The 23,236-nt window shown below is 44.3% G+C and overlaps 1 protein-coding gene across 1 annotated transcript in view; it reads left to right on the top strand.

Moving 5' to 3' along the window:
- The first annotated feature begins 6,844 nt into the window (after positions 1 to 6,844).
- The window catches only part of ANKRD17 (ankyrin repeat domain 17), a 123,888-nt gene continuing 107,496 nt past the window's right edge, over positions 6,845 to 23,236 (top strand). Inside the window, exon 1 of the mRNA XM_063131721.1 lies at positions 6,845 to 7,381. Within this exon, the coding sequence (XP_062987791.1) occupies positions 6,929 to 7,381 (453 nt within the window). The 5' untranslated portion in view covers positions 6,845 to 6,928. The remainder of the gene's footprint in view (positions 7,382 to 23,236) is intronic.

The following is a 23,236-nucleotide window of genomic DNA, read 5'->3' as shown; positions in this document are numbered from 1 at the left end:
ATCAAAATTGGCACAGTAATAGATATTAAGGAGAGCTTTTAGCATACCAAATTTGAATCGGATTGGGTCATCCGTTGATTTTTTAATGATTTTTTTTTACATTTCCCCCCTTAAACCCATTTCCTGGTATGCAAAGGATCTAGCCGCCCAGTAGCAGCAGCAGCAGCAACAACAACAACAGCGACAACTTAGCGCTGTATGGGATAATTCAAGGGAAACAGGTACGTGGGATGAAGCTCTTATATCATTGGTCCATTCAGCGCAGTATTGTCTACACTGATTGGAAGAAGCCCTCTAGGGTTTCAGACAGAGGTCTTTCCCAACCCTACCTAGGATTGAACCTACAACTTTTTCGGTGCAGAGCATGTGTTCCGCCACTGAGCGATGAGCCTTCCCCACTCCATCAGTCTAGTTGGGATGATCTGGCATTTGAATCCTCCCCTGCCAAAATTGTCTCCATCAGTGGATGGACATTCCATCTGAGGGAGAGGTGAGACTGTGAGGCTGCTTCTTGTAGCTTGATGGGGACCAATTGTCATTTGGCTCCTCCAGTCCTCCCCCTCCAGAACTGCTTCCATCAGCAGGCATTCCAGTTGTCATTCTGTGACTTCATTATGTAACATGTAAGAGTTGGTACCTGAATTTGCTTGTGTGTGTGTGTGTCTGTCTGTCTATCTATCTCTATCACTATGGAGACATGCATGTGCATGTAAAGCCAGTCCTCAACAGAAGTGCTAGCTGGCATTTTGCTCCCCCCCCCCATTATTAAAAGTACTATCAAAAGTATTACCACCATAAACCTATCATTTAAAAGCCTTGCAAATAAGTCCACAAAAGTTACAAACCTACAGAAAAGTTCACTAACCCACCTGCCCATACACATTATCCACATCAGTCATTTGTGGCATACTGATGATGTAAAAAGAATTAAAAGCCAACATTTCCCAAGTTACTTATTCTGATGGTCTGGAAGCAATTCTTATTTGCAATATGATAGCACGGAAGTAGTTATTTGATGTATCTTCTTTGGTGAGATGAGTGTCTCTGCCTCATCACCTGCCACTTTACCAAGGTTTTTGCTTCCGGATTCTTTGTGGGAATACTAAATGGAACTCCTTGACACATCCCACCCCCCACCCCCCGGGTTTTTCTCTCTGATTTTCTATATGTTACATTACACAACCACTAGGTGGCACTGCAGTATAACAGAATTGTATAAATAGACCAGGGCTTCATGCTGCCATTCATAGAAATACCAGACTTTCCTTGTTAGAAACACACACGCACACCCTATAATGGTTGCAAAGAATGAGAGAGGCCTTGGAGGGTGGTGCTGTGTCTCAGGTAAAGCATCTGCAAACTACCGTATTTCTTCGATTCTAAGACGCCATCGATTCTAAGGCGCACCCCATTTTTAGAGATGTTAATTTGGGGGGAAAAGGGCATCTTAGAATCAAAGAAATACTTCCCTCACCGCCCAGCAAACCTCCTCCCCCACCCCCTCCGCGCTTTCTTCTAATGGTTGTGTCCTTTTCTTTTTTCCTTCTGTGAGAGAAGAAACTGCCGTTTGCGCGGGAAGAAGGGGGGGGCGTTGAAACAAAGAGTAAACTTAACTCTCCAGTCCCGCTCTTTACTTGTCTCTGCACCAGGGGACAACAACACGCGAGTAAGTCCCATGGAAATCGATGGGACTTACGAATAAATTTGCCTAACAAAAAAACAGGCGCTTACCCAACCAGCTCCTCGCTCGCATGGCTCAAGGCTGCTGCAGGAGCTTCCTCTTTTCCTCTTACTGTCTTGCTTCGATTCTAAGACGCCATCGATTCTAAGACGCAGTCCATTTTTAGAGCTGTTTAGGGGGAAAAGAGCGTCCCTTACGCCTGGAACGCTCTTCCAGAACACTTGAGAACTACAAACTCAATCACAGCTTTGAAAACTCAGCTAAAAACTTTTCTGTCCCCTATAGCTTTTAAATATTGAGTTTGTTCTGACTCTATACTGTTTAGCTTCACCCTTCCCGGTGCCTGTTTACACTTCCCTGTGCCTGTTTGCATTCTCTTTCCCTCGTTATTGTTTACTACAACTTTATTAGATTGTAAGCCTATGCGGCAGGGTCTTGCTATTTACTGTGTAATCTGTACAGCACCATGTACATTGATGGTGCTATAATAATAATAATAATAATAATAATAATAATAATAATAATAATAGTGCGTCTTAGAATCAAAGAAATACGGTATCATGACTGAGGAATCATGAATGCCCAATAAATGTGCCGTGTAGAACGGCTTTAAGAGTAAGTGTTCATTATGATAAATGAATCACTCAGAATATATCCTGTTACTCCGCTTAACTAGGTGTGAATGTTTACTCAGAGGTAAGTCCAATTGTGTTTAATGCAGGTTACTTCTAGGAAAGTGTGCATCGAATTGCAGCGTAATGATACCATTCTGATCCTACACTCAATTTATTACACTGATGGTCCACCCTATAGTAAACACCAGATTGAGAGTATTACCTACAATATGCATATTGAGCAATGTATGGAGAAAACCTCATAGTTGCCATGGGGGCCATGAAGTCCTGAACTGCCTGAACCAAGAACAGATGCTGGCCATAGCTATTGCTAACAGGCATTGACATTACATACAGTACAACCTTGTGAACGTTTGGTACAGAATCAACTCCACACTATATACCACCCCCCAACATTAGCTTCTTTCACCTATCTTTACAGAAGTGTTCAACTGCAACTACCAAGGAGATCAAATATTTTTACAGAAGTAAACTCTGAATATAACAGCTGCTACAGTTCATTTGTTCTGTTTTCATTATTCATTGTTCCATTTTCATCATTAAGATCGCCTCCTTTAAATATCCCCCCCCCCCCCCCGGATTTCTTTCCCTGACTTTCTATATGTTTCATTACTCTATCACTAGGTGGCACTGTGGTATAGCAGAATTGCAAATACACCAGGGTTTCATTCAAGTATCAAAATACCAAACTTCTTTTGTTAGAAAAAAAATTGCTGCAATGCTTGCAGAGAACAGGAGAGGCCTTATAGGAGGATGACTTCATGCAAAGCATCTGCAAACTATCATGAGTGAAGAATCACAAGCATGCAATAAATGCCTCATGTAGAAAGGCTCTAAGAGTAACTGTCCATTATGATGGTTTTGTGAGATCTAGGTTTCATAGTCAAATTCTCAAGTAGAGGAACTCTTAACAGTTGTGAACCACCTAGAGAGCTTTGGTTACTGGGTGGCATTGAAATGTAATTAATCAATTGATTAACACTGCAGATTAGCTATGAAGAAGGAAAGGCACTTTATTTATTTATTACATTTTTATACTGCCCAATAGCTTAGGCTCTCTGGGCAGTTCACTATTAAAATCATAAAATTCAACCAATCAAGACATAATATACATCTTTAAAAGTTTAAAAATACCATGCCAAACCAAAGTAAATCCAGCAGCAGTTCAGCCCAGGAAAAGCCTGTATGAAAAGATGTGTTTTTAGGAGGACTTTAAAGGATGTTACATTCTTCATCTCCCAAAGCGCATGGGGGACGGTTTTCCAGATTTAGAGGGCAATGATGATCTTGTCAGGGATCCATGCAAACCTAGCTTAAATGGCTTAAAAGGAATTTGATAAACTAATAGAAGGTTGATGTATCATTGGCTGTTACTCCCCAATACTAAATAGAACTTCAAAAACCCGAGGCAGTATACTTTTGAAAATCAGCTCCTAAGGAGAAATAACAGGAGAAGTGTATGTTTGTTGCTTAAATATCCTGCCTGTAAGCTTCCCTGGTGCACCTGGCTGGCCACTGTTGCAAACAGAATGCTGGATTAGACCGATCCTAAACTGCACCAGGGGTGCAGGGGTAGAGGGGGCCATGGCTTGGGAGGGAAGCAGATTAGTCTGAGCAGTGTTTTGCTCCATCCTTCTTTGCTGTGAGTTGGCTCACAGAGCATATGCTGGTATAATTCTTCTTTGCTCTGCCCTGAGAGTTTTATCAGGCCTGTAGCAGGAAGAGAAAGAGTTAAATTTCCGCCACCCTCTTCAGAGACTGCTTAATCTCTTCCATTCTAGGCGCACCCACCCCACTCCAAGTTAAGTGCATTCACATCTAGTTTGGTAACGATACAGACCTATGTTTGCAAGCAGACTCGGAGCAGTGATAGCAGAGAGGATTGGAGAGAAAGCACTGCCCTAACCAGTCTGCTCCCTTTGTTGGCAGATCTCTCTCCCCCTTTTCTCAGACTCCCAAGTGGAACTGAGCAGTACCAGTGTTAGCCCAAGACCAATGACAGCAGAGAAGGGCTGGATGGAGGCGAGAAAACCCTGTCTTACGCAACCAGTCTGTTTTCTTTGCCAAGCATTTCTTGATTTTATGTACCTAGAGCCAGACTTCAGACCAAGTATTGAGTTGTTGTACCGTCAAAGCAAGGAGTAACTGCAGGCACACAGCCAGGCATGTATATATTTTATTTATTACATTCGTAGCTCCCCTTTTCTCCAAGGAGCTCGAGGCAGCAAACATGTGCTGTAATTGAAAAACAGTCCACTAAAAAAAAAAAAAAAAAAATTGGAGTCATTATGCGTGGTACAAGATTGCAGATTGAGGGGAAACATGATAGCACTGTCCAAATACTTAAAAGGTTGTCATACAGAGGAGGGCCTGAATCTCTTCTCGATCCTCCCAGAGTGCAGGACATGGGCTCAAGTTATTGGGACCAGGATACCTGAGAGAGCGCCTTCTCCTTTACCAACCTGCCCAGTCACTGAGGTCATCCGAGGGCCTGCTCCTGGTGGTTCCACATAGATCCATCCTCTGATTGGAATCCACCAGGGGAAGAGCCTTCAGCGTGGTGGCGCCCCTCCTGTGGAACTCCCTGCCTCTGGAGGTCAGGCAGGCTCCAACCTTGTACTCCTTTCGGCGCCTCCTGAAAACATCTTTATTCCAAGAAGCCTTTCCTTAATATGCAGCCTTGAATCTGTTTTTTGCTTCTTTTAAATTTTGTTTCAACTGTTTTATTCTGTTTTTATTTTCATTTTATCTTGTACACCACTCTGAATTTTTTCAATGGGAGAGCGGTATATAAATATTCTAAATAAATAAATAATGATTAAGTTACAGGAAGCCAGATTCCAGCTGGACATCAGGAAAAACTTCCTGGCTGTTAGAGCAGTACGACAATGGAACCAGTGACCTAGGGAGGTGGTGGGCTCTCCCACACTAGAGGCCTTCAAGACGCAGCTGGACAACCATCTGTCAGGGATGCTTTAGGGTGGATTCCTGCATTGAGCAGGGGGCTGGACTTGATGGCCTTGTAGGCCCCTTCCAACTCTGCTATTCTATGATTCTATGACTTCCTTACAGTCCACCCCACACACTCAGGTCCTCTGGGGTGAACTTACTTCAGTCAGCTAAAACTAGGCTGACATCAGTTTCCCAGAGGACCTTTTCTTCTGTCACCCCCAGATTGTGGAACGGCCTGCCGGAGGAGATTCGTAAAATTAACTCTCTGTGTGATTTTAAGGCAGCTTTGAAGACTAGCCTTTTCTGGTAGGCCTATCCAGATCAATGTTAAATCAAGATTTTTTAGATGTATTGTTTTATTATGATTCTATTAGAATGTAACCCTATGTGGCAGGGTTTTGCTATTTTATTCTTTTTGTTTGTATTTGTATTTCTTTATTTACAGTCAACAGACCAATATAAAACAAGAAGATACACCATTATATAAAACAATACAAAGTAGAGATAAAGAAAGAAGAGGGAGTGTTACAAAACCACTTTTTATTCTCCCAGCATTTTAAGTCTATAAATAAATTTTAACTTGGTGTTTTAAATTTGTAATTTTGCATTGCTGTTGTTTTTATCCTGGTTGTGCTTTTATATTGTATTTTATATTATGGTTTTATACTGTTGTTTTATACTTTGAATGTTTTTAATTTTTGTGAACCGCCCAGAGAGCTCCGGCTATTGGGCGGTATAGAAATTTAATAAATAAATAAATAAATATTTTATTGTTTTACTCTGTACAGCACCATGTACACTGATGGTGCTTTATAAATAAATAAATAAATAATAATAATAATAATAATTCCTGTTCTAATGTTGTTCCCTGCCTCGATCCAAAGGGAGAGGTGGGTAAGAAATAAATATATTAATAATAATAATAAATAAATATATTAATAAGGAAATGAAAGGAACCTCTCATGCAAGCACTGAGTCATTACTGACTCTTGGAGGGACGCCAGCTTTCGCTGACGTTTTCTTGGCAGGCCTTATAGCGGGGTGGTTTGCCGTTGCCTTCCCCTGCCGTTATTCCGTTTCCCCCAGCTAACTGGGTACTCATTTTACCGACCTCGGGAGGATGGAAGGCTGAGTGGACTTGAGCCGGCTGCGTGAAACCAGCTTCCGCTGGGATCGAACTCAGGCCGTGGGGAGAGTTTCAGCTTTATTATTATTATTATTATTAATTATTATTATTATTATTATTATTATTCTCCCATCGATTCCCTTTAAAGGCAGGGTGGGGGTGAGGGGAGGGAGACAGAAAGCATGACTAGTTTTAAGGAAGAGAAACCAACATTCCTAAGTGGCGCAGCGTGATGACGTGCGCTCGCCAGCCGTAAGCCTGCGCGACGGAGCCTGCGCACAGAGGGCGCAAAGAAACCCAACGCCAGTTCTTTTCCGGCCGCCGCAGAATACGGCTGCGCGTGCGCAGAAAAGCCGGAGCCCGGAAAAAGCCCGAAGAGGGGCGGGATTCAGGACGGTGGCAGCCACACAAGAGCGAGCCGGGTCGGGCCCTGCCGGCCTTCGCGTCTCGCGAGAGTTCCGCATCCCCGCGACGGCTCTGGAGGTGACCGGCTGCGAGCGAGCGAGCAGAGCCCCGCGGTTGGCGCGAGCGACCATGGAGCTGCCTTCCCCTGCCCGAGTGGAGGTGAAGGCCGGCGGAGTTGAGGAGAAGCCCGGCGGCGGCGGCGGCGACGACTCCTCCGCCCCGTGCCCGGCGACGGCCGACGGGCTAGCACGGGTCTGCGACCTGCTCCTCCAGAGCGACCTGCCTCAGCAGCAGCCGCCGCCGCCGCTGTCGTCGTCGTCGCCGCCTCCTCCTCAGCCGCCGCCGAAGCAGAGCTGGACTCGGCGGCGCCAGCAGCAGCAGCGGCGGCAGCCGGGTGCGGAAACCGGCGGCGGCAACAACAGCAGCAGCAGCAGCGAAAGCAGTGGCGGTGGCAGCGAAGAGGAAGAGGAGGACGACGAGGATGAAGAGGAGGAGGACGACGACGACGACGAGGAGGAGGACGAGGAGGAAGACGACGACGACGACGAGGAAGAGGAGGAAGAGGAGGAGGAAGTGTCCGAGGTAGGTGACGGGGCTTGCTGGGGTCACCGCTGCCCCTTCGCCCCCGGTGGGTCTCGCAGGCAGGCAGGCAGGGCGAGGGGGCTGCCCGGCGTGGCCTCTCTGAGGTGGTTTCGTAACCTTGTCCCTGCGGATGACGGCGTCAGAAGCAGGTCTATAGACGCACCGGACCAGGAGGAAGAATCGTAGAACAGCAGAGTTGGAAGGGGCCTACAAGGCCATCGAGTCCAACCCCCTGCTCAAGGCAGGAATCCACGCTAAAGCATCCCTGACAGAATAGAAGAAGAGCACAGCAGCAGGGCTTCCAGAGCCTGCCCGTGAGGAGACCGAGGTCACGAGTGCCCTGACGGGATCACAGCGGAACGGGAACTGGGCTCACCTAAATCCTGCGTCCAGGTCTCCGTGCCTAAGAGCGCGCTTTTAATCAGGTTTAGAGATAATTCAGTCGCTGGGAAGGCCAAGTAAACTCTCAGGCAGGCTTAGAAATGGGCCCGTTGAAACTAATAAGGACTTCAGTTAGACGTTACTAACTTGCCCCTTTGATTTCAGTGGGTTTACTCAAAGTATGACTAAGGCTGCCTACTATTCCACCTTATGGTGTTTAGAGCTGTCATCAACGTTATAGCTGATCCTGTGAGTGTTGATTAAGAATTAAGCCTTACTGAATTCAGCTGGGCTTAAGTATTGCATTGTGTTGAAAGTCATGTGCAATTCCTCCTACTGGCTTCCTGGTTAGCAGCATCAGCTGTCTCATAAGGGCTAGGCAGGAAAGCCTCCTCAACTCTAGGCTGGGAAAATGCTGGGGGAAGGGGGAATCTAGATGCATGAGAAGACCTTCCTGCTTGGTCAGTTAACTTGGTGCTTTCTTCAGCAACTATCTCAAAACCAGTGCCTCTCACAGTCCAGTCCTGGATGTGTATACTGTACTTCTTCGATTGTAAGACGCCATCGATTAGAAGACGCACACTAATTTCAGTACCACCAACAGAAAAAAAATCCTAAGACACACCTGCGATTCTAAGACGCACCCCATTTTTAGAGATGTTTATATGGGGGGGGGGAGTGTGTCTTAGAATCGAAGAAATAGGGTAGTTGGAATTGATTCTTGAGTTCAGGGAAGTGTGTTTCCAAGTAAAGTTTCATCTTGTTGACTTACATTCTGGCTGCTCAGCATCGGTTACTTTAAATCTTAGGCATGGTTACTTCCTAGTAAGAGTGCATGGAATTGAAGTCTCACAGTATGGTTCGAACCATATTTACTCTGAAGTAAGTCCAGTTGGTTTCAGTTCCAATTACTTCTATTTATTTATTTATTTTTATTTATTACATTCTTATACCGCCCAATAGCCGAAGCTCTCTGGGCGGTTCACAAAAATTAAAACCATAATAAAACTACCAACAGGTTAAAAACACAAATAGAAAATACGGTATCAAAAGCACAACCAGGATAAAACCACGCAGCAAAATTTATTAAAATACAGAGTTAGAACAGTAAAATTTAAATTTAAGTTAAAATTAAGTGTTAAAATACTGAGAGAATAAAAAGGTCTTCAGCTGGCAACGAAAGGAGTACAGTGTAGGCGCCAGGTGGACCTCTCTGGGGAGCTCATTCCACAACCAGGGTGCCACAGCAGAGAAAGCCCTCCTAGTAGCCACCTGCCTCACTTCCCCTGCACTTCTAGGTAAGTACAGTCTTACTGAAATCATTGGTTTCATGCTTTTGATTGTGCCCTTGATTCTCAAAAAACACTGAACTTGGATGCTCCTGATCATCCAATGCAGGGTGGGAGGAGTGGTGGTGGTGATCTTTGCCTCCCTGTCCTCCTGCTGTGCATATTTAGCTAGACAGGCTTTTTTGAAGAGGCTGATGCTAGGGAAAGTGGAAGGCAAAAGGAAGAGGGGCCGACCAAGGGCAAGACGGATGGATGATATTCTGGAGGTGACAGACTTGACCTTGGGGGAGCTGGGGGTGGTGACGGCCGACAGAAAGCTCTGGCGTGGGCTGGTCCATGAAGTCACGAAGAGTCGGAAGCGACTGAACGAATAAACAACAACAGTGATGGGGAGGGGTGGAAGCCGGCAGAGGGTCGCCAGTTTCCTCTCCTCCCCGCTCACTCAAATGCTCCCTTTCCCCCTTCTCTGAAGTCGCTTTTCTGACCTCGAAGGGCAGATAGCTTAGTTCTTTCTGCGGTATAGTTATTTCTGTGCCGTCTCTGACCTCAGAGCGGGGAATCCCCAGCATCCTATTCCCACTCAGCTAGGGCCCATAGGATTACTCCCTTAATCTTAAGAGGAGGGAGTTCTTGTGTGCAGGCATCTACTTCTGTTTTAGTCAGTTGGAGAATGTTTGATTTTATATACTACAAGAAATGTAAATCTTTACTGTATTTTGGGTGCAATCTTATGCTTGTTTAGACAGAAAAATGTCCTACAATTCCCAGCATTTGCCAGTTAGCATTCTGGGAGTTGTGGGGCTTTTTTCTATCTAAACATGCATAGGATTGTGCCCTTAAAGTCCTTTTGAAGTAGTGAGCAGTCGACCTTAACATGTGTACTTTTTAATATGGTTTGAGGTCTGATTGCACATGTTCTCAAAGCATAGTACATTCATAGATAGATGCCAGCAGCATACTCTAATGAGTATGTTTGTCTTGAGCATCATCAGCATTTTAAAATCAAGATGCATATCATGATACGCCATGCATAATTCAGCATAGATTTGTATATAGGATTAATATATTGCTAATATAGTGAAGTTCTTCATTTAGAGTATTCAGATAGGCTCTAAATGCTTTCTGCTTAATGCACTGAACCTATCTCACTTAAATCAGTGAGAGTGAAGAACATGGTATCAATATATGGATGATACCCAGCTCTATCTCTCCTTTCCATATAATATAGAGGAAACAGTGGAGGTTCTGAACCATTGTCTATGTGCAGTAATGGTTTGGATGTGGGCTAATATGATGAGGCTTAATCCAGACAAGAGAGAGAGATCAACTAGGGATGGGAATATGCTTTGTTCCGGATGGCATTACCTTTCCTTTGAAATATCAGGACCCCAACTTCGGAGTGTTCTTGGATCCAGCCCTGCTCCTAGATGCCCACGTGGTGGCTGTGATTAGGAATGATTTTGTGCAGCTTCAGCTAGTGCACCAGTTACTCCCTTCCCTGAATAAAACAGATCTGGCCATTGTCATATCAGCCTTGTTCACATCCATATTGTAACCCACTCTACATGCCATGGCCTGTTAGAAGCGTTAACAGACTTAGGAAAATATGATGTCCAAATTGATCTCTAGAGTCTGGCTTCGCTTTTGTTTCCAAGAACAATTCGAAGTGCTACTTCTTACTTTACAAAGCCCTCTATGATATAGGGCTAGGATATTTGAAGGACTGCCTCCTCCTATGTGATCCCACTGCCCTCAAAATCAGATGCCTTGCTCCTGCTTGCCACTTCCTTTGGCGGTATGGCTAGTTGGGATGCGAGGCGGAGCCTTTTCTATTGCTGCACCCAACAGACATCCTCCCTAGCAAGGTTTGGCTGACTCTTTCCCTTCTAAGCTTTAGGTGAGCCACTAAGACTTACTCTGCCTAGTTTTTAGTTTGAAAAATCATTCTTTGTCTCCTGTTGCTGATTGTTCTTAGTTTAATTATAAAACAGCAAAACGTAGAGTATTTTAACTGGGTTTTTTTTCTGGTATTTTTTCATACTTTTTACATGAGTCACTATGGAAGGCCTTTCTTAGGATCAAAAGGCATCATCTAAATAATCTTACATACTGTAAGCTAGTGAGTTATATATTAGTGTTATCTCTCAGGCTCAGTGATCCTCATCTGTAAAATAGATTGGTAGTTGGTTGCTTTTCACCAGGTCTTTATTCAGCTCTGCTAGCCAATTTTAGAATGAGGTGTTAGAATCCCTGATCTATGGCACCTCAAATGTAGATTTTCATGTGTGTAAAAATGTGTATTTATTTATTTATTAAATTTATATTCCATCTTTCCTCCAAGGAGCCCAAGGTGGCATATATGATTCTTCTCTTCTCCATTTTATCTTCACAACAAACCTGTGAGATAGGTTAGGCTAAGTGTGTCATTGACTGGCCCAAAGTCATTTAGCGAGGTTTGTGGCTGATGGGGACTAGAATCTAGGTATCTGAAGTCCCATTCCAACACTCTTACTGCTACACATGCACTGGCCCTCTGTATGGTTCATGGGGTACAGTAGATGATTGACTCTGATCCCCCCCCACCTCAAATCACAATTTTATGTTTGTCTCTGGTTGGTTTGTTGTTTATTCGTTCAGTCGTTTCCAACTCTTTGTGACTTCATGGACCAGCCCACGCCAGAGCTTTCTGTCGGCTGTCGCCACCCCCAGCTTCCCCAAGGTCAAGTCTGTCACCTCCAGAATATCATCCATCCATCTTGCCCTTGGTCAGCCCCTCTTCCTTTTGCCTTCCACTTTCCCTAGCATCAGCATCTTTTCCAGGGTATCCTGTCTTCTCATTTTGCCTTTAATACCATTCCCTCAAGTGAGCAGTCTGGCTTTATTTCCTGGAGTATGGACTGGTTTGCTCTTCTTGCAGTCCACGGCACTCTCAGAATTTTCCTCCAACACCTCAGCATTCCTACTAAAACCCAAAATAGGTAGCACAACAGATTGCCCATACAATCCATACTTTGTAAAGTTTCCCTATTTGGGCACCTGGAAGCAATTTTTTATTCTCTCCATGTGGCCAGACAAGTGACCTTTTTCAAGCTTGGTACTGACACTTTGTGCCCAGAAGGTAGTATTCTTCTGTAGAGGGTCTACAGTTAGGCATTTTAATTGTGTTTCTTACATGTGTATGCCATCATTCCTCCAAGGAATCTGGAGCAGAATTTTAGCCTTCATTTTTCTCATCAAGCGCACTTGGTAATGTCTGCCACCTTCTAATATTCAGTTGCTGGGAAGGACGCAATATTTCTATGCTGTATTGCTTGCCAGTAGTTTAAGGTAGGAAGTACTGGATAATAACATATGGTTTCTTCAAAGTCGCATCTGTAGCATTCATTGAGTATTCTGTCTGGCCCTAACATCCCATTTGTTTTAGCTGTGTTCATTTGCTCTTGATTTGCCTTTAGATACTTTTAAAGAAAAATAACCTTGTCTGTATTTATCTGTCTTAAGCACAGAGGACCTACTACAGAATACAGAGACATATTATTCAACTTCTTGCAGAGTTGAAAGATAAGTGATTCTGCGGCATAAATTTTAGTTCTGTGGACTAAACATAACAGGATGCTATGAAGTATTCTATGAGTAACTTATCAGTGGTGTACTCTAAAAGCAAAGAAAAAACCATTTCTGTTTCCATCAAATAGGCCCTCTCTGACAGTCATTCTAATCCAAAATACTGATTAAAATCCTTTTTATATTTGCTCTTGTTCCTGTCCTTGTAGAGCAAGGTTTCTTAGTGGGTGCAGCATTGCAAATAGACAATGGCAACATTACTTTTCCTTTTAATTTTTCACTGTTTCAAGGCTGTTGCTAGTAGGTGCAGCCATTTTTGTCTTTCATTACACTGGGAAGTACATGCCTATAAACAAATATCTAAACCTAATGAATGTTCAGGCTGATGGGTTCTCTTGGTAAAGTATATTTGTCACCTCTCAGTCAGACTACTGATTTTAATGTGTGTGAGTCTTAATTATGCAGGAGCTTCTCTTATGGGGTGAGACTTGATTCGTGGTAGCATCTCAGTACTTTTGGATGACTATTTCACCAACCATTTCACTTACGTGGTGTTCATATACAGTAGCTTCAAACTGTTCCCAGGTTTTCTACCTGTCCTCATTATGAGGGACAGCCTACATTCATGTTCTTAAAAAAGCTTTCCTGTACTCTTCTGTAGTACAACCTGATGAAGAGAAATAGCTGCAGTATTTATACAATTGCTGCTGTAATGCCTGTGGTCATGGTTTGGGCTCTGGTTGCAATTGATGTATGGTGTGTCACCAGGCTACCATTGAGATGGTATTACAGTGGTGGCCAGATCTTAGGCTTCTGGGATCTTTTTACTAGACTTTCAGGATCTACTAACTGGAGCCTGGTGCAAATAACATATACTTAGAATTTAAAAATTCTGAGCCTAGAAATTTGTTTTGTGTTCCAGAACTGAATAAGCTCACAATCCTTCCATACACAAATCCACTCCCAGTTACCACAGGCTTTCTTCACTTCAACAATATAATTTAGGGTGGAGGGCCATCTTGCTGTTGCTAAATATTTAGAGTCAGAGCTCCTTGCTGATCTACTGCCAACCACCCACTGACCTACCAGTATATCCAGATCTACTTTCTGTGGTATTTGAATTCATGGGGAATGGCATGTGAATCGGTAAGATATTCATGCTGTGGGTTAAGGGAAGAAGAGGTCTGGACCTGTGGTGTGATAGATGTACCTGTCTATGCCCATCACTTGTATTGCAATTGTAACTTGGTGTTCAGTGCCCAAATGTTATTTCTTTATGCTTGGTACCAGGAGTCCAGAACATTATTTTTAATAGCCAGCAAGAATATACCCTGTATGCATGCAGAGTACACATGCTTTCCTTTTACACTCTCCTATAGAATTAAGGAGAAGGGCTAATAGCATAGATGGCATTCTTCCCCATAAATATGGATCTCCTGCAGATCACATTTTACAAATTAAACATTGCTCCCCATTTCTTGGCAAGCCCCAGCACCACACAGCAAGCATCTGTTTTCAAAACCTGGGTTAAAAAGCTAGGGGACAGTCCATTCCGATTTTTTCTTCCTTCCCTGCAGCAGTTCCCTTTCACAATCCAATCTTTGTAGTGGTTGGTTGGATGGTTATCTTAATGTTCAAAGGATAAAACAAAGAGTTGGTCTTTCTCTTTCTTTCTTGTGTTAAAAGGGGGAATGGGACTCAGTTGCAAGTGGAACTGGGCAATGGAAAAAGGCTGCAGGTAGAGGTGTTGAGAGAAGGAAGTGGGCACAAAATCGTTGAGAGAAGTAAAAGATCTGAAATTGCCCTCAGCCTTCTGTTGTCCAGTCAATCAATTTACAAATCAAACCATCCTGTTCTTAAAGATACAAATCTATTTGCAATGGGAAGATGGCATGAACTTGTTGCCTGGGAGGTGTTTGAAATGTTGTCATCTAGTCTCCAAGAGGTGTGTTTTCGGGAATGGTTCAAGATCGTACAGGGAGGTCTGTGTAGCAAATTTGGCTGCAAAAATAGCCACCAGGGAAAGAGGTAAGCACTCCCTATTGCAGGACCAATGTGCACCTTACTGCTACTTTCCCCTAAAAACTAACTTTCTGTTGCTGGCTTGTTTTAATTTCCAGGGGAAGTGGGGATACCCATATAAACATAGCTCAGGTTGCAGCAAAGATGACCCTTCCCAGCTCTGATCTGGTGCACACGGAAGTCCTGAGCTCTATGGAATTGCATGTATTCCCTAGTAGCTGGCAAGTTAAATTTCCAAGTCAAGAGGGAAATTGGACAGGGTGTTTTAAATCTAGGTGATTATGATGAATTTATTTAGTTAAATGTATTAATTTTATAAATTTACAGTTCTAGAATGTTGCTTGTTTGGTTCTAGTACTATTTCTTGTAAGATTTGCTGGTACCAGTATATGTGGACATCTTTATAGATGTAGGGAAATACATTAGCATAAATATGCCCAAGCAATTGAGGCTGTAGTTAGTCTAATTTTCTCTACATTATAATTATTTGCTTTGCCTATTATTTAAACTCATGCTGCACAAACTGGCTTACAACAATGGCCAACTTCTCCCAACCTGCAAATTCTATACATTATCGAAATTAAAACAAAACTAGAAGAAAGAAATAAGCAATTAAAAATAAGAGCAGCTAAAATAATCAGAAACATAAAATAATGTGCACCAGAAAATGCATTAACCTAGTAGGTCAAAAGGTTGTCTGCACAAGAAAGTCTTCACATGTTATGGAATGCCATCAAAGAAGAGGCTAGACAGGACTGCCTAGGATGGAAATTCCAGAGCCTTGATACACCTATTACAAAGCCTTGTTACTTATTTTATGTATTTATTAAAGTTATTATATCCTTCCTTTCGGGATAGAAATCCTTCCAGGTAAGATACTTACATTAATCATTACACTGATCTTTCCCACTGTGCAGCTGAATGTCCAAAGTCCTCTGGGGGAAGAGGCCTGCAGTGGTCTTCATTTTCCTGTCTCTCTATCCTAGAAACTTCCAACAGGGCAATTGATTTAGAATTGGGAAGAGAGGGACAGTCTAGCTGAAATGGGCATGAGGTGATCTTTGCCTGCCTGTATCTCTCATGGAATCCTTTCCACAGGGTAGTTGGTGATAAAAGGTCCTGTGGGAGAAGGGAGTCCAACCAAAGCCAGGGCCCAAGATACTCCTTTTTTCTAGACTCCCTGCCAAATGTGTGTCTGATATTGATGGGACAGAAGGAAAGGCCTCTCCTACAGATCTTAAACACCTGAGCAAGTTCATGTTGTAGAAGATGGACCTTTAGATAAACTGGTCCATAGTCATTTTGGGTTTTGTAAGTCATAACCAGTACTTTCAACTGTGACTGGAAATGGACTGGGAGGCAGTTAAGTTGTTAAAACAAGGCAATTGCACGTCCCCAATAATTGTCTTTGGTTCAGAGGAGGGCAACCAGATGATCAGGGGTCTAGGAACAAAGCCCTATGAAGAGAGACTTAAAGAACTGGGCATGTTTAGCCTGGAGAAGAGAAGATTGAGGGGAGACATGATAGCACTCTTCAAATACTTAAAAGGTTGACACACAGAGGAGGGCCAGGATCTCTTCTTGATCCTCCCAGGGTGCAGCTCACGGAATAACGGGCTCAAGTTAAAGGAAGCCAGATTCTAGCTGGACATCAGGAAAAATTTCCTGACTGTTAGAGCAGTACGACAATGGAATCAGTGACCTAGGGAGGTTGTGGGCTCTCCCACACTAGAGGCCTTCAAGAGGCAGCTGGACAACCATCTGTCAGGGATGCTTTAGGGTGGATTCCTGCATTGAGCAGGGGGTTGGACTCGATGGCCTTGTAGGCCCCTTCCAACTCTGCTATTCTATGATTCTATGAACAGTGTAGTCGCAGTATTCCAGTGCAAATGAAGTTTTTTCATAGGCAGCTCTACATAAAGTGCATTATAGTAAACCAATTGAGATGTAATTAAGGCATGTGGCACCATAGCCAGATCTGACATCTCAAGGAATGGGTGTAGTTGGCACATCAGCCTATTCTATGCAAACATACTCTTCACCACTGCTGAGATCTGGGCATCCACGTTCAGCATTTGGTTCAAGAAAACACCCAAACTCGAAACCTAAGTTTTCAAGGGTAATACTAGTACAGGTCTAGCACAAATCAAATCTCTATTCCCAATCTGCTGTTCTGCTGACCAGAAGCACTTCTGTCTTGTCTGGATTCAACTTCACTTTATTCATTCTCATCCAGTCCATCTGTAATGGGCTTGTAGCCCAGGCTGGACTCTGATTAAAGTGCTTGAACATCATTATCTGATCTGTAAACAAATGAGGTCTGGGCTTGGGGGAAGTGGTTTTTCTAGGGTGCGTTGCTCTCCAAGACAATCAGACATAAGGTAAGGGACTCTGTAAGGGTAAGAGACACGGTAAGGGTAAAAGTTAAGGTAAGGGTAAGAGAGACATGTGTGGAAGCCCACCCCTGCTGAGACTAAAAATAATTTTATTGAAATATGTTCACAAGGCACTTTTTTACTGTGTAAACCACTTTGAGAACATTTTTTAAACCAGCATATACTATTACGAATAAATAAATAAACCCCCTTTGTGGTGGTTTGAGACAAATCAACTCAGTGTCATAGATATAGAATAACTTTATTTAAAATTGCAGAGCAATCGTACTCGTATTACATGGGGGATGGGATACGATATGCCAGTGCTATGCTATTGAAACAATCATATCCAATATATGCACACCCTGGGATGGGGTTGGGAAGCAGAAGTCAGACATTGCATGCTAGGAAAAACAAGTGTCATGTCAGGGGCAAAAAAGAGGGAGTGCCTGGAACTCAAACCCACATTGAAAACACTGCAGGGTTGCGAGCTAGCCACTCTGCCACATTAGCACTCAGAAATCAGATACATCATGGGGGATTTGTCTTCCTCCTCCTTCAAGACCTAGTTATAGATACCAGCAGACAAGAGCTGCAGAAGAGTCCCACTCAGGTTGAACAGTTTAGTCCTGGGTTCAATTCCACAGAAAAACCCACACTAGGAAAAGGGAGGAGTTCCCCCCCCACACACACGAGTACAGCTAACTGATTCAGGAATGCTGCATGGACCAAACGCCTGGCTCCTTCCTAGTTCCGGTAGCACTTTTGTCTCGCCCTGCTCATGGCAGCCCATGTGACCAATCCATCGCCTGCTGTTTTCCCTGATAGGCTGTCCTTGTTGGTAGCATTCCAGCAGGACCCATTGCTCCTCCTCCCATCCCTGCCAGCAGCCCCCACCCCAGTTGTGCAGCCTGATAGGCCTGCCCCTCTCAAAGTCCAGGGTTCCTGAGTGAGCATGGAGCGGAAGGGCCTCTGGTCCTGAGCCCATCAAACTCCTTCCCTGCTTTAGTGAGCCTGAGCCCAGCTGAAACCAGATTGTAGTAGAGCTAGAGAAAGCAATCCCTGTCAATCCTTACAACAAAGAAACAACACAGATAGCAAAAGCATAGTCCTATGAACACCGTCCAAGATGGAGGTGACCCTGAAAGGAAAAGTCATGCTGGGGTTGCCAGCCACATTTGTGCCTTCAACAATAGCTTGACAGATAAGAGGATAGCAGATGTGCCCCTTATGGCACCAGTTCCATGTTAGGAATAGAGGTTGTAAGGGTAGAGGAGCCTGCCTGGTGCACGTAGGTCGACAGTGCCATGGATGAACAAATCAAAGCATTCTGGTCTCATGGGCTCCTTCTAGTATGCATGGAATGGGGTGTGGGATGGAGCCTATATTTGTGGGAGAGTGGCACAGACAGAATAATAAGGAATAGTCAGCAGCTGGAGCATAGAGTTGCTGCAACTGGATGCACAGTAAGTGTGTGGGAGTGGGAGAGAAAAGGGAGTAGAGTCACCTGAGTGCTTGGCAAGTCTCATGCCTCAGCCTCCCCCACCGTGTGTGTGTGTGTGTGTGTGTGTGTGTGTGTGTGTGTGTGTGTGTGTGAGAGTGTGAGTGAGTGAGAGAGACAGAGACAGACAGACAGACAGACAGACAGACAGATAGATAGATAGATCATGGTCATATTGTCTGTTCCCCCTCTGGGCTTGCAATGTAACATTGTAGGTGTGGGGTCTGGTGACAACTTGTTGTGCTATACACGTTCAGGGTGTGATCCTGCAAAGCAAAAGTTCTTCTTGCTTCCAGCAGTTGCCGTGGTTAGAGTTGAATGCCAGGTCTTTTCCAACAGAGACCTTACGTGGGTGTGGGAACGAGTGCCTCTGTTGTGTGTGGGAGACACTGCTTCCCAAAGGGGGAAAGGAGAGTATTAGAGCAATACAGTACAAACAGGGCAAAATATTTACATATAACAAAAGAAGTAGAGAGTATATAGACATGGGAGACAGTTGGAAAGGTTATGCGTTGCAGCATGTGTTTTCTCCTTCCCTTTTTACAGGCACGGGGTGTTCTACCCTGCCACTCTCGGTTGTTGGAGCAGAGTTTGAGTCTGATGGCCTGAGGCAGAGTACACATAAGGCAGGAGTGTTGAACTCTTTCACCCAGGGGGCCAAATTCCATTTTGGAGAAACTTTAGGGGGCTGCATACCAGCTGAAGGCAAAAAGGGAGGAACGAAAATCCCAGCAAATTTTAGCTTAAAGCGCTTACTGCCAGTAACCAAGCCATAGGAGAAGCATTTAAACCTTTTAGAATGGGGGATAAGAGCCACAAAAAAAGGAAAAGCACCAAATGATTGGTGGTCAGTTGAAAGGGGTTGGGGGTTAGGGAAGGGCGCATGGCCATCTGGGGAACTGAGGAGGGCTGGATTTGGCCTTGAGGTCTGAGGTTCGGCACCCCACTAGGTAGAAAAGTGATATACGTTCAGCAGACGGGCTGTTTTATGTACAGTGCTCTTTCCTCATAGTTTCTCATCACCAAAGTTCCACCTTGTGAGCTTTCAGAGGTGCATGCTATGAGGCCAGAGAGCTATAGCTGCATTCTGTGCATGCCATTGCTGAGTTGTGGCCTGCCTCCCTCCCTCTGTTGCGTTTATATACTGGTGGTGGGTGTTGTAACTGGTTACTGAGCGACCACTGTATCCTACACTCTGTTGTGGTGATTTGAACAGTGTGGCCAATTACCTTTTAATTTCTTTCCCTCCCATTTAAATTAATGGGAGAGAAATTCTTTGCACCTTTAATGGGGCTTGACCATGGATTGGCAGGGTATAGGATGTGATGTGTGCTCCCTTCCTCTGCCGTTCATGTCCAGCCCACAACGCCTCACCATGTATCTGTACTTGGCGTATCTGTACTGGTAGAACAACTTCACAGATAGAGTGTTCTGCTGCTGTATTTTTTTTGTGGCAACGGTGTAGCTGGTGTTTGCCGGTGCATCTTCATCTTCCATGTGCAATTTTAGATGCTTTCAATGGAAAGTGGGTGCTGAAAGCCATTTTTGCTGCTCTTCTGGCAAAGTTGCAAAACTCATGCTTTGTATTTGGTTCAGACTCAAAATAAAGAAAAAAAACAACTTAACAATTGTAATAGGTTTTGCTAGCCAGATCAAGCTTTAGATAAAGCATCAGAATACAGTACAGTTAGATGTAATATTCTGTTTATTTTACCTTATGTTCTTTCATTAGAGTGAAATCCACTTGATTGTTCTTTTTAAAGTTCATTTCAAAAAAAGTCCTACAGCTCTCAGCATGCCCTAGCCAGCCATACTGGCTAGAGGATTCTATGAGATGCAAGACTTTTTTTTCCTGTCTAAACGTGTATAGGACTGTGCCTTTAATTCATCATTTCACATTAGCATGACCACAGGAATAAAATAAGATTTCCTTCTCCTGCCCTGATGCTGAACACACTTACTTCAGAGTAAGCACTGGTGTTTTTTTTGTGTGTTTTTTTTTTTTACAGAAAAGGATATATTCATTAACATTTTAGAATAAGCTTCTGTGACCATGTGCAGAGTTTTCCCGTGGAAAACCTGGCTGGTTCAGTGTTGTGATTATTTCACTGCAACTGAAATGCAGTTACTCGTGACTGAAGGAGAGGCTGTCTTACATATGTTTAGGGGCACTAATCATTCCTGTACTTATTATAGTCCTTAAATATGGTTAAACACCCCACAGAATCCTGCTACTCTATTTCTGTAATGCCTTCATCTTGCCTTTTCTTCATTCTCCCTTCTTTTTCAGGCTGCAGTTCTATGCTCATTTACCTCATAGTAAGACCTATTGATCTCAGTGGACCTACTTCTGAGTTGACCTACATAAGATTGCTCTGTCCATCCCTCTGGGTCTCCTCATGGGAAAGCTCACAGACACTCCCTGCAAGCTAAGGGGTGCAAGAGATTAGTCCTGAATAGGAGGGGGCTGTCGCCTTCCTCCCTTCTGAAGTAGCTTTGGCCGTAGGGGTAGATCATGTCTGGAAAGAGCAGAGACCCAGCGTGGAGGACACCTACTGCAGCCAGAGCTTCTCACAAGCAGGGGGGCGGAAAGAAATGCTCAGGAAGATGAGGCCTGGCTGCTTCACTGCCAGAGCCTAAAATGGAAAAGGGAGCAGCAGTGTCAGTTGGGCTTGGCTGAACTCGCTCCCCAGGTAGTGGGACAAGCAAGAGAGAGCAAGCGCTGAAAGTGACAGCTTGAAGATGTGTGGCTTAGGGCCTTCCTACAGTAAGCCCTGATTTTCTTCCCCCTCTGCTCTGCCCTTCTTCTCCAGCTCTCCTGTCCCGGGTTGGAAATCCCTGAGAGAGGGAGCACATTCTTTTTTTCTTCCCTCCTCTTTTCAGGCGACAACTCCGTCCCACATGGCTGGTTATCCTGCTAAGCTGTCTCTTTCTAGGCTCCTCTGTCCCTGCCTAGAGGAGGAGCTGGGCTCCACTGGCTTGCCGAAGCTGAGTGAGGGGGATGGGCATTGCTGAGCTGAAGAGAAGGTAGAAGCTGCCTGGAACGCTGCGCTCCAGTGTCTCCATTAAAGCAGCTGAGCTTCAAAAAGGCAGCCACCAAGCCAGGCCCACGTGGGTCCTTCCCAACAGTGACGTGCAAGCCCACACACTGACTCCTCCAGCTTGGAGGGAGGGAACGGCAAGTCTGAATGTAAGTCACCCTTGCCTTGCTGAGGCGCCCTCCCTGCTTGTTGGCTGAGGCTGCCTTGCCCAGGTGGGCCCATGGCAGGATTCGCCGCTGTCCATACTCCGCGCTACCTCATGTGGGCGCTTCTTCCGGGTTCGTGATAAAGCTGGCTTTGGTGATGATTTGGTCAGAGCCTCAGAAAGAGACTAGATCCATTCTGCTCCCTTTCTTTTTAAGATTAGACAATGGCTGCGTTCGGGCAACAATAGTCAACCCTGGAGTTGACTATTAACCCACCGTTGACTATTGTGTTGTCCGAACGCAGCCACCAAGTCCAGAAATTCTTCATATTTTTCTGATTGAAGAAAGTTGTTTTCTAGGGCTGTTATTAGTTTTATGTGAAACATTCAGAGTTTACATGAGACTTGTATTTGTGAGCCAATATTGAGCTTGGCCTAGAGAAACCTGGGTTCCAATCCATGATCAGCCATACTACTAATAATAATAATTTATTTTTTACCTGCCTCTCCATCTGGATTGAGGTGGGGAACAACAATAAGTATAAAATACATAAAACTGAATTAAAACCGTAGTATACATTATAAAAACATTCTAAAATTCCACTGGATAGGCCTGCCGGAATAGATCAGTCTTTATTGCTTTCTTAAATGCTAAAAGACTGTTAAGTTGGCGAGTCTCCTCTGGCAGGCCATTCCACAGTCTGGGAGCAGTAGAAGAAAAAGTCCTCTGGGTAATACTTGTCAGCCTAATTTTGGCAGACTAAAGTAGATTCTTCCCTGAAGACCTGAGTGTGCGGATTGTATGGGAGAAGGCGATCCCGCAGGTAGCCTGGACCAAACCATGTAGGGTTTTAAAGGTAATAACCAATACATTATACTTCGCCTGGAAACTAATTGGCAGCCAGTGAAGAGATTTTAAAACTGGTGTAATGGTGACCAACCTGGCTGCCATATTTTGAACTAATTGAAGTTTCCAGACTAGGCAGAAAGGTAGCCCTATGTAGAGCGCATTGCAGAAGTTGATCCTCGAAGTTACCAGTGTCTGCACTACTGACTTTAGGTCTTCCAACTCTAGGAAGGGGCGCAGCTGGCGTATCAGCCAAAGCTGATAGTAGGCACTACTGGCCATCGCATCTATCTGAGCTGTCATTTGGAGCGATGGATCCAGAAGCATCCCCAAGCTGTAAACACAGTCTTTCAGGGGGAGTGTAACCCCATCCAGAACTGGTTGTCACACCTCTAAACCCAGGTTGTGGTTTTTGACAGAAAGTACCTCCGCCTTGTCTGGATTCAGCTTCAGTTTGTTTTTCCTCATCCAGCCCATTCCTGCCTCCAAGCATTCATTCAGAGGAGACACACTATCCTTAGCTGATGGCTGTTGTCGAAGGCATAGAGAAATATATTTGGGGGTCATCAGCATACTGATAGCACCCTGCCCCATGCCTCCAGATGATCTCTCCCAGCAGTTTCATGTAAATATTAAATAGCATTGGGGAAAGGATGGCACCTTGTGGTACCCCATACATCAGCTTCTCCT

The sequence above is a fragment of the Elgaria multicarinata genome, chromosome 1 (assembly GCF_023053635.1).
Source record: "Elgaria multicarinata webbii isolate HBS135686 ecotype San Diego chromosome 1, rElgMul1.1.pri, whole genome shotgun sequence".
In the NCBI taxonomy this organism is placed as follows: Eukaryota; Metazoa; Chordata; class Lepidosauria; order Squamata; family Anguidae; genus Elgaria; species Elgaria multicarinata.
The sequence above is the reverse complement of the archived record's forward strand: the minus strand, read 5'-3'. Positions and strand labels throughout refer to the sequence as shown.